General features: G+C 32.7%; 1 protein-coding gene across 7 annotated transcripts in view; it reads left to right on the forward strand.

The window, feature by feature from the left end:
* The window catches only part of USP25 (ubiquitin specific peptidase 25), a 200870-nt gene that overhangs the window by 127548 nt on the left and 60727 nt on the right, over positions 1 to 12595 (forward strand). For 4 of the 7 annotated variants that reach the window (XM_020976265.2, XM_020976268.2, XM_020976267.2 and 1 more), the window contains one exon: positions 8264 to 8403. In XM_020976265.2, the coding sequence (XP_020831924.1) occupies positions 8264 to 8403 (140 nt within the window). Of the gene's footprint in view, positions 1 to 8263; positions 8404 to 10810; positions 10925 to 12595 lie in introns of all 7 variants that reach the window. The other 3 variants (XM_020976262.2, XM_020976266.2, XM_020976264.2) reach the window with 1 other exon arrangement.

Genomic DNA, 12595 nt, shown 5'->3' on the forward strand with positions numbered 1-12595 from the left:
AACAAAGGTTCAGTCTTCAAAGCATATTGATTTATTAAGCAGTGCATGTCAGTTGCCTAACAAAGCAGGACTAGACCTCCACAGCTTAGGCCTGAACCCTGAATATAAGGGGAAGACAGGCTTTTATACATTAAAAATAATTAAATAAGATCAGTTAGTTAAAAAGAAACAATACAACATTAGGTAATTTGATTTCTAACTTGAGGAAAGATTAGAGACTTTCCAAGTTGGGAGAGAGAGAGTGAACAGGTGCAGCTCTCTGAATTCAAAAAAAGAAGTGTCCCACTCCCCTTAAGTGGCAATAAACAAAGGAACGTGAAAACAGTAACTAATTGATCAATAGGGGACCAGTTTTCAGATAAGACATATGGATTGTTTGAGAAAACTCCTTGCTTCATTTTTTGGAACTGACTGGGTTTCTTCTGATCAGCACAACCTAGGTCCTTAGTTAAGACTCTCTAAATAGCAGGGAGAGGTGGTACAGTTTTCTAGCTTGAACCTAGTAGCTTTGAATCTAGCTTTGAACATAGTAGGGCTAAATTCAAACAGTGCAGTAAGGTTTTCTCCTAGTTCCCACAATTAAATAATTTTCTCACAAGGCAGAATTTGAGCTAGATCCATAATTGAGTAGGAAAGAAACCAAGCTAGCTCCAGAATTTTGTCAAAAGATTGAGTCATTGTGTTTCACACAATTCCCATAGTTAACCGCTTTCTGTTCTAATCCCCTCAATTCCCTCACTAGAATAATTGATCACCTGAAATCTATGTCATCATTATCCAGCCAGTTTTGATACTCAGTGTTTTCTCAACTCCCTTTCTTGCCTTTCCCCTCTAATTGTTATTTATGTTTTTCCATAATCCTTAATAGAGGATCTCTATCTAGAAGCTATCATGTGTAAAGCTTTTGGCAGATTTTAAAGAATTTTATCCTCCTCATCATCATTATTAAAAGATCTTTGTTCTCAAGAGACAAAAATGTCACTCAAACTTCTGTCATATTCAGCAGTATGACAGTCCACCTCCTTTATTATCTCTCTCTCTCTCTCTCTCTCTCTAAATAGATAGATAGATCTCCTTGATATGTATTTGGATCATTTCCTTTGTGGCAATTCTTGTATGCCAGTGTCTCTAGTTATTTTCTTTTACCGTTTTTTTTTTTCTTTTAGGCAGTTGGGGTTAAGTGATTTGCCAGGGTCACACAGCTATTAAGTGTCAAGTGTTTGGTCTGAGGCCAGATTTGAACTTAGGTCCGCTTGACTTCAGGGCCGGTGCACTATCCAGTGCACCACCTTGCTGCCCCTTACCGTTTCTTTTAATTTCTTTTTAGCTAATTTTCTTCATTTGTTGATGATATTTCTGTGCTTTAGCATGTGGTTCGTTTTGGTAAAAGTGTCACACAGACTGAAATATGTATATTCTTTTCTAATCCAGTTCAGTAATCACTGGACACCTATCATACTAATTTTTCTAAAATTCTATTCAGGTCTTTAACTTTTTTCTTGTTTTTTTTTTCTGTGTTATTGTTAGGTCTTATTTGTCAGTCATTAAACATTATTAAACATTTATATACAAGGCATATATAGTAAGTGCTTAATAAACATTTATCTGACATATATACACATGTATATACATACATACACACACATATATATGTATGTGTGTATATCTGACATAGCTTATATACACATGGTTTACATGTTATCTCCTACCATTAGATTGTGAGCTCCTCAAGGTTAAGGACTGTCTTTTGCCTTTTATTTTTGGATCCCTAATTTCAAGCTTGCACTTAATAATGTTTATTAAATTAAATTTTTTGAATTAGGAAACCCAAAAAAGACAATAGACAGTTCTTACCCTTGAGGAACTCATAATGTAATTTGCACATGTAAATGATGTGCAAATAAGCTATGTATCAGATAAATAAGAAGTAGCTATTAATAATTTTGCTGTTTATTTCTCCCTGCAATTTATTAGCTTGTCTTTTAAGTACTAAGGGCAGAAATTCTTAAGCTGGGATCTTAGATTTCATGGGATCCAGTAACTTGGATAGGAAAATAAAATATCTTTACTTTCAGTAACCTCTCATTGAAATTTGGCATTTCCTTCAGTTATGAGTTTAAAAAAATTAGACCATGATATAAAAAACATTAAAAAAAAACTTACTTAAATGTTATCTCATTTACTGAATATATGTGAACTGTTGGTATACTGGTACTACTAATAATAACAACAATGTGCATAACCTTGTTTCCCTGCTTTATTTATTTCTATTTCTATTCTTGCCTTGTCTGAGTTAATGGTTGTTATCCCTTGCTTTTTTGAATTTACCTGAGACCTAAATAAATTCTCTACAAGTCTTCTTTTCTCTGTGTAGATCTTTGTTTCAAGTAAATTTTTTGAAAATAACATATTGTTGGATTATTTTGTCTAATCCATTCCATTACCCTTCTCCATTTTATGAGTGTTGACTGCTTTCACTTTTACTGTTCTCAATGTTGTGCTTCTTTCCCATCATAACTATTTATAATTTTTCCTCCTTTCATTCCACCTCATTCTTTACAAAGAAGAAGTTGGAAAAAGAGAAGAAATCTGATCAATAGTATTAATTTATAAGTAAGGTACTCCTGGTTGTGTGATTAACAAGATAAACATTTTCTCTGAATCTTGAAACCTCTCAAAGCCTGTCTAAAATAAGAATTATGTGCCAGAGGATTAAACAATTTCATCTGTTTCCACAATCTGAGACATCAAGAATCCCAACAAGATAAAAATTGGATGGACTAATAGCAGAGAAGGCCAATATTCCCTAACCAATAATAAGCAATCATTCAGCACTCCCTCCCCCTCAAGGAATACAGAATTAAAAAAAAAAACTAGATAATAATAAGGGATATCAATCAAAAATAAAAGTCTAGAATAGACAGAAAGATAGAGGTAAGTAATGAAGAGAATAAGGGAAAGAAATATTTTTCTAAAATAAAGTCACTGAAAATGAAATTTTAAAAACTTATAAAACAAATTGAAGGGAAGAGGAGGAAGAGAAATTTTACTTGAGTATATAATTGAGAAAAAATAGGGGAATAATTAAATGACTAGATTAAAAAGCAAGAAGGACATAGGAACCTTCTAAAAGTTCCAAATTCTAAAATTCCAAAACTGGGAAAACAGATAACAAATGGAGCAAGGGAGGGAAGAGAGCCAGTGAGACTAAGATAGCCCTAAAAAATAAGTTTATAACTAAAGAGATATAATGCTGTGTTTACAACATAAAAGGAAGAAAAATAAAATCTTAATTGGAAAAAAAAATTAAAGACAAATGGAAGAAAATATAAGACTAATCCTTATAACTTTAAATGTGAAGGAATTAAACATTCTGACAAAAAGTAAAAGAATGACAAATTGGATTTTTAAAAACTCCGCAATATGTAACTTACAAGGAATACATTTAAAGAATAATGACATCAATAGTATAAAAATGATGGAGTAGGAAAAAAATATTCTACAGCAACTGAATCCAAAAAAATCAAGCAAAAATAAACATTGAAAACTTTAAAAAGGATAAACAAGGAAACTACGTTTTACTGAAAGGAAATATAGACAGTAAACCACTGTCAGTGTTGAATTTATATAATTCAGATGCCTTAACGTCTAAATTAATAAAGAAAACATTAGCTGAGCTACAGGAATACATAGACAGTAACACAGTAGTGACAGGAGACTTCAGTGTTTTACCCATTCTTCCATCCCTTTGGGGCATCTTGTCTAGATCTACTCTACATCTTCATTGAGACATTTCCTCTTTATACTTTGTTTCAGCTTTTTTCATATTGCCTAGTTGCTCACTTTCTGATCCTTTCCATTATCTTGTGTGCAGAACTCAGAGCCTGAACGTGAGGCCACCTCAACCTCTTAGCCCTAGCTGGGTTCAGTTCACTTTCCTCACCACCTCCTCTGACAACAGCCTGATTCTTCTTTCTTGCTCTTTGTAGCTAGACAGAATCAACCCTGCTGCTTGTTGTGGGGTGGCTGAAAGGTGAGGATGATTTTGGATAGTTAATTGTAACCTCACTGTGTACATGTGGAGTTTTTAACTTAGATTCACCCAATTTTTATTTCATATCATTACTTATATCGTCACGTTCTAATTAGTAAATCTAATAAAGTTGTCACCTTATTCAAATTCTGACTATTCAGAGTTAAAACTATTTTTCAACAGTTGGGCTAAAATAACTGGGAAGCCAGTCTTTGTAAACAACTTCAGTCATTTTCTTTATCTGACCACCAAAGAACTGGAAGCAACCAAAGATTGTAGCCTCTTAGAGCATGAGAATTTCAAGAAATAAGCATTGATTTTAACTTAAAACTCCCTTCTATATTACTTCCCAATAAAAGTGTTAGGCACTTTTATTTTAAAAAGTTAGACACTTTAAGGTTGAATTTTTTTCTTTCTTAGAAATGTAAGTTCTAGAAGACGTTCTTTTCTAGAAGAAGCCTATTTCATTCACAATAAAAAAAATTGTTGATTAGTGTATCCATCTTCAATTATTTTCAGTAATACATCAGAATATTTAGCTTCCACATCTTCATGTAGAGTGGCCATCGAACTGGTAATTTTAACATTATGCAGTTAAATTTGATTTTTGTAAACATCAAACCAAACAAAGCTTAGAGCATATAATTTCGTACAGTTGCCTTCTATTTCCATTTTCTTTCACTCACTTGAAGTTTTTATCTGATTGGTTGTATATGAGGAATGCAATTTTAATTGCAGGTTTCAGTCTATAAAAAAAGATGCTCCATTTCTGTCATATAACACTTTTATTCCTTGTACCATTTGCAAACTACAAAAAGCTAAGCAACTTTGCCTTTTTATTTTATTTCTCCTGTCTGTTTTATAGTATTCCATACCATAGATTCAGGAGTTCAGATATCTTGTCCTATTTTAAGAGTTGCTGTGACCAAGTTCCTACTATTCAGTTTTTGTTCTAATGTAATAACAGGCCTCATCTTTTTTGTGTTAGCAGTGTTTCCTTCTGAGGTATTCCTTCTTTTGTCCATCTTGTTAAGGGCCTTTTTAAAACACAATGTTAGTAATGGAACTGATCCCACTACTGACAAGCATGGTAGCTTTGACCTGCTCCATTTCTGACTTAGGCTGGTTTGCTTCTTCTTAGGCAGCCTAGTTACACCCTGCCCCTAAGTATTTGCCATATTGGTGATGGTCTTAGTGCAGAAACCTGCTCGTCTTAGCTCATTGCAGTTCAGAATTCCCAAGTTCAAACAATCTGCTAGCCTTAACTTCCCCCATAGAAGAGATTACAAGCATATACCACCATGCCCAGACAAATTTCACCTATCATAATGGTTTCCCTATTTTTCCTAATATTTCTCTGTTTTCCCTAATATTTCCCTATTTTCCTTTCTCCACAATATTTGAGGGGAAAGGAATTAAAATTAATAAAGGATTTAAATTGCTTTTATAGTTAAAAGAAACGTGGTCATAGTCCATGAGTCTGGTTGTAAAAAATGAGGCTCTGAGTGCCAATTTTGTTATTGTTTGCAGTTGTGTCTGACTCTTTGTGATCCCATTTGGGGTTTACTTGGTAACAATAGTGGAGTGGTTTGCCATTTCCTTCTCCAGCTTATCTTATAGTTGAGGAAACTGAGGCAAACACGATTAAGGAACTTGCCCAGGGTCACACACCTAGTACATGTCTGAGGCCAGATTTGAATTCAGGAAAATGAGCCTTCCTAACTCCAGGCCTGGCATTCTATCCACTGTGGCACTTAGCTTCTAGTGATGTTGATACCTGCTAACATATCCCTCTACCATCTACTTTTTGTAGTTTGAAAAAAACATTTTATTGGTTTTTTTGTTTGTTTTTACATCATGACCATTTCTGAATATCACCACCCAAGCCTGCACAGTGACCCTTCCTATCCTTCTTGTGTAACAAATCAAAACATAATGACCAAGTCTGAGAGTGCATTTAATGTTGTATACCCATTAGGTATAAGAATAGAAGAGTGTTTCTTCTCATTTACTATATGGGAGATATTGGTCATTACAATTGTATAACACTCTGCTTTGTTTTACTATTATTTTATTCACATTATTATAGCTTTTGTATATATCATTCCCTTGATTCTGTGTATTTCTGTCTGTCAATTGACATAACTCTTCCCATATGTCTTTGAATTAGTCATATCCATATAAATGATTCCTAGAAACCTTTTTTTTTAGCTGTTTCTTCATTTGATGGATGGGTACCTACTTTATTTACTTTTTTCCTAATATAAAAAGTGCTTCTTTTTTATTTTATTTATTTATACATATTTTAATATGTATAAGACTTTGCTTTTTTTTTTCTTTTAACTCTTTGAGGTATATTCCTATCTTGGATCTCTGAGTCACAGAATTGAATAGTTGAGTTATTTTTAATCACTTAATTTAAAATTGTTTACCAGAATGGTTTGTACTGTATACTGCTAGACTGATTTATTTTACTGATTATGTTTCTTCAGTTGCTTTTTTTTCCTCTTCTTTTATTCCTTGTTACAAGACATGACTTTATTACAAGGGTAGATGAGACACAAATATAAGACAGCAATAATTTATTAAAAATAATGATCACTTTAAATAATGGTTGGACTAATTCACTTCACTTCTGAATTATTAGTGTGCTTGTCTTCCCAGCAGTCCCCTTTTTGCTATCTCTTGTCCATCTTTGCAAATTTGCTGGATGTAGGTCAAGGCCTCAAAATTGTTTTAATTTACATTTTGTACTAATAATGATTTGGAACATTCTTTCATACAGTTGTTGATAGCTTGCATTTTCTCCTTTAAGAATTCTTTCCCTATTTTTTGACCACTTTTCCATTGGGAAATGGCTGTTGGTATTACAGAATGTTATTAATTATTGATATATATTTGCTATTAGATCTTTATCAGATAGTTGACACAAAGGATGTTTCTCCCCTTAACAATTTCCCTTCTTATCCAAGTTGCATTGAATTTGTTTGTGCAAAGGATTTTTAATTTTATCTTTTGCGATCTCCTTTATATCTTATTTGGATTAGAATTCTTTAGCCAGCTTTAGTTATAAAAGATATCTCCTATATCTTTTAACTTTTTAAAAAATTTTATAGTGTGTGGTCTTTTATATTTCACTTGCACATTCAATTGGAACTTATTGTGATATGTTGTGTAAAATAGTTTTTAAGCCTATTTTCTGCCAAACTTTTCCAATTTTCCAGCAGTTCTTATGAAATAAGTAGTATATTTAATATAATTAATGTATAAGCATAAATGCATGACATTAAAATTAGTATATTCTTCCTTGAGTGGTATATACTATTTGGAAAGTTTTTAAAATTATTAATATGCAAATATATTACAAGCTCTACCTCAGAAAGTTTACTAGAAAATAAGTGGTGGGGTGGTCAAGAGAGCTTCCTCTTTTTCTGTCATCTTTCTGCATTTCAGTATTCCCATTTTCCAAGTTTACAGTTGTTATAGCTAGAAAACATGCTTCCTATATGGGCAGTAGGAACTCAGAATGGGAATGTTGTTTTTTTAAAAATCCCATATTTATTAAATGTATTAAATATACGTGTATATATACATATATGATTATTTATATATGTATATGTATAAATAAAATTTTATGTTCATATTTTCCCATAATGATATTTTGGTGTGAAGATATATCAGAAAAGCATATTTCAAATACTGTAGTTAATTGTGAATATTTTTTCTAAGTTTAGGTATTTTTCTATTTTTTCCTAGCAGAAATTGTTCATCTAGGGGCTTAAAAGGTTCAAAATTCTCTTGTGATACTTAATATGTAAAAGTTACATAAATTAGAAGTATATCATTTCCTTCATATTTATTGATGTTATTTTAAAGGGAAGTATAAAATTTATTGGCAACTAGGCAGTACAATGAATAGCGTGCCAGGCCTGGAGTCAGGAAGATACTTCTTTGTGAGTTTAAATCTGGCCTCAGACATATGCTAGCTGTGTGACCCTGGGCAAGTCACTTAACCCTGTTTGCCTCAGTTTCCTCATCTGTAAAATGAGCTAGAGAAGGAAATGGCAAACCACACTAGTGACTTTGCCAAGAAAATCCCAAATGAAGTTGAGGAATCAGACACAATTGAAACGAACACCAACATAATTCTTATTATTAAATAAATATGAATTCAAATCGATTCATTTTGAGATTCATATTAAATATATAATGAATTATTTTGTCATTAAGCACAAACAGAAGAACCTGAATACCTAGAGCAGCCATCCAGAACTGATCTCACCAAGTATTTGAAAGAAGAAACAATGCGAGCGATCACCAAGGCATCGTCAGAGCATGAAGACACAAATCCTGAAACTGTCTTACAGCTGGTAAGAATCTTTTCTTAGTGGTGTGTGTGTGTGTGTGTGTGTGTGTGTGTGTGTGTGTGTTTTACACAGTTATAATCAAGACATTTGCAGTGGAGTTTAGAGAAAAGAACATTAGATTTTTAGGTCTGGGTTCTGGTCCTGTTTCAGCTACTAATTGTTTGATTTTGGACCAGTCTTACTGTTATTGGGCATTTGCTTCTTCCTTTATAAAATGAAGGGAGTTTGGACCAGATGATTTCAGAGGTCCTTTGTAGTTCTGTAATTTTGGTTCTTATTTGATATATATATAGCAGTTGGTTGACTTTTAGGTAAATGCACACCTATATATTAACATAAAAATCAACAAAATATGTCCTCTTTTCTATGGTATGAAATGTGAATATCAGTGTCTAACTGATTTAAATTGTATTTGAGGAATTATGTGCTTTCTTTTCTGTACAGTTTGAATATGTGAAGGCAAGTTAAGTACATAAACACATAAAACAAAAAAGTCATTAAACGCATTGAAAAACACATTTTAAAAATACTTTTTTCCTTGTAAGTATTTACATAGTTAATGGATGCCTATGGGAAAAGAAAGTTCCATGAGAAAGAATTTTTTTTGGCATACATAATATTTAACTTTTCAAAATACAGTCTTTAATATTGTTCTTGCCACTGGATGGATACCAAATCACTTATCTCCAGTGTGCCATTAGACTTCAGAATGTCTTATGTTCTCTCTTTATAGGAAGTTAGTTCAGTGAATTATCTGATGAATCACAAAATCTATTTTCACTTGGCTTGACCTAAGTGACTGTACATCATTTTCTTAACCCATTAACTTCAAATTTTGTCATCCTAAAATGGAAACTTAGTACTTTTCATTCTTTACTCACAGGAATATTATTAAGGACTAAGATAACATCTGCTAAATTCCATAAGCTATATCTGCAGAACTAGAAATTATAAAAGCTGATAGGTGTATATGTATGAGTTAAAGCATATTTGAACTAGAAATTACTTAACTTAATGGAACAATAGAAAATCTTAAAGATCTGTGATTTCATTGTTATATGTACTCTCACCACTGCCGCAGATCATAATTCTCCTCCACTTTAATAAAAACTCTTCCTAAATCACCATGACTGAAAAAAGCATGACTTAGTAAGGGTAGTCCTTGGATGACAGACATTCATACCTTTGCTAGACCCATCTCTGAAACTTTTTCATCTTGGTGTAGGGTATGCCAAAGCTTAAAACATACTGGCATAGCATTATAGAATCCAGGCTCACATCCAGACCACCCTGAAACATTGGAATAGCGTCATACTTTATAATAACATCTATTAGTGAAGAGGATAGTGGCAGCCTTCATCTTTGACAATTGCTAATATTTATTTACTAAGGGCTTATTGCAGTGAAAAACCAGAAAAGATCCCTGTCTTTGAAATGCTTGTGTTTCTTTTAAAGTACCTTTGTTTCATACCACAATAAAAATCTCCTAAAATTTAAGATCCAGTGAATAGAAATTTTATAATTCCTTAAGTTTTTGGTTCATGTTTATTATCGGGATATTTCTTTGTTGTGTGACTTGAAGGCAGGTTAAGTTCTTTAGAAGTGTCCTTTTGTTGATAAACAATTAATAGGCTCTTTGGAAATCTGTTAAAAATATTATTTTATTGAGTCAATAAAGGAACCATACAGTTTTTGATTTATTGGGTAACTTGAAAGTAATAAAGCTGAATTTCATTTTTCAAAATTTTTGTAATTTATGTTTTGTGCTATAATTTACTTGGTTCAATTGAAGTACTACTGGATTAGAAGGTAGAGGTTCTGGGTTTGAATGCTGGATTCTTTTACTTATTACTATTTATATGACTTTAAGCAATTCTTTTCACAATTTGGAGCCTGTTTGGTCCATCTCTGAAATGAAAGCATTGGGCTAGAATGCTTCTAAGGTCCCTTTCAGCTCAAGATATTATCTCTTGAGCTGAAAGGGACCTTAGAGACCTTCTATGTTTTCTTCCAATGACTGAATAAGTATTTTTACTCTACACAGTTAACGTTTCATTCATAACAAATAAGAAATTAAAGACTACCATTTGTTTAAGTAAAAGTTTTAAAATTATTTTTAGTTACCTTTTTCAACACAGGTATATGGAAAACATTTTTAGATTATACATTGCACATGTTAAGAATTTGGAGTTCAGACTATTTATTTAAAGAAATAAAATTGAGAAGTGTTTAGTCTGAGGCCCATAGCTTAAAGAAAGAAATTTAATGTTACTTGCCTTTTTGTAGCCTGATATCCAGGTAGTAATGTGAAGTTAGCCATCTTTCACACACCCCACAAAAATAGTTTTGCTATTTTAGAGTATTCTCTTCTATTTTTCTAATTTTTCATGCTCATTATTTTCTTCTGCAGACCCCTGAAAAAGCCACCAGTCAACCACCTTCTAACCAGCAAGTTGTAGAGGTGGCGATTCCTCACGTAGGGACATTTATGATTGAGTCAGTGAAGGGGGGTTATGATGACGAGGTACTGTTCTTACAGCCCTTGGCACCACAAACTTACCTGTCGTCTTTTGCTGCTTGGCACAAGTATTTTGAGCATGCCTGCATATTCACACTGTATAACATTTAACTTTGCCACTCCCTTCTAGCTCTAAATTTGATTCCATGATCCGTAATATTGAGTAACTTCCTTGATCATATTAGTGAAAGTTTAAAATTATAATTAAAACTTCAGAAGAAAGACTTGGGGATTATGTCAAATGGATAAAATAAGTATATTATATCATATTTAATACTAAAATCTCATAAAAGAATTTTTGAGTATTTAAAAATGCCTCTGGTATAAATAAATTCTCCCCATCCTGATATCATGCCTAAATTATTTATTCTTACATTTTCTATTGCAAAGCCTGTGAGTGGTAGGGAAGCAGAAGCTAAGAAGGCTCTGGGAAAACTATGGGATAGCACAGAGTAGCTAATCATCATTTATTCTTCCACTTCCTTAAGATTTATTAAAAAGATACATTAGTGATATTATTGCCGACTCCTTATTGTTCCGTGTTCTAAGAAGTATTTGTCATATACACCAAGAAGCGCTTCCAGGAGGGCAGGGGGAAATCTGACCTATTCTTGTTGTGGGCTTTTCTAGAGTCAGCCTATATTTTCTATAGATCAGCTAGGTGTTTGGTCCCTTTTTCTAATTACTGTGGAATTTCTCCCTTTGCTTTCGGATATACTTGAAGAAGGTAGTTTCTAAACAGTAACAGCAACAGAGAAGAGGAAGTGACATGGAGGTAGGAGGGAGTACGGCAAAAAAATCTGCCTAAAAAACCATAAGTAAATTATTAAATTACCTACATTAGAATGTGTAATTGAGAATTGAAAATAATTGTGGTTTCAGAAAAGTAAACATAATGAAAAATTAAGTAAAAGTTCCCAGAGACAGTTTGGGTCAGAGGCTACGCTTGAACCCAGGTCTTTCTGGCTTTCAATCCACTAGGCCACAGGAACCTCATATTAATACTATAATAGTGCAATGATTGATATTACTGCCCTGAAAAATAGCTTAAAGGAGTACTGTACTTAATGCTAGAACAGACAAAAATATATTTGTGATAAAAGTAGTGTGGTTTTAAGATACTTGTTAGGTATGTAATGTTACATCTTAGGAACTTTAGGTACAATATGGTTCAATCAAACTACTATAATTACAAACCTCTCTATATTTTGATGGCAAAATAGTAGACATAACCTCTTTAATTACTCCAAAGGAACCATCGTATTACCTTTCAATCAGTCCTTCGGTTCTGCAAACATTTTATTACGTCATTGAAGATTATATAGTTATATTATGTCATCTAGTCATTGAAGAAATGACATGAAGCCAAAGAAAGTAATACAGATTACTTTCTGATGTGAATAAACTCTTCCCTGTAACATTTTCATATTATATTGTCTCTTTGGAAGTAGTATAATTTATTTAATAAGCATGTAAGTATTGAATTTTCATGTTTTGGGAGGAACTTGCTTGTATAGTGGGGTGGGTTAGAATTAATGGATTTGTTCTTTTAAGCTTTCCATTTGGATAAGAGATAAGACTTCCCGTGTGTGTGCTTTGGGCAGAATTTCTAATTGTTGGGGTGATGTTTAACAGTGCATGTATTTTTATCACTGGCTGATTTTAAAAAATATATCT

The sequence above is a fragment of the Phascolarctos cinereus genome, unplaced genomic scaffold (genome assembly GCF_003287225.1).
Source record: "Phascolarctos cinereus isolate Bilbo 61053 unplaced genomic scaffold, phaCin_HiC Scaffold_726;HRSCAF=1367, whole genome shotgun sequence".
In the NCBI taxonomy this organism is placed as follows: Eukaryota; Metazoa; Chordata; class Mammalia; order Diprotodontia; family Phascolarctidae; genus Phascolarctos; species Phascolarctos cinereus.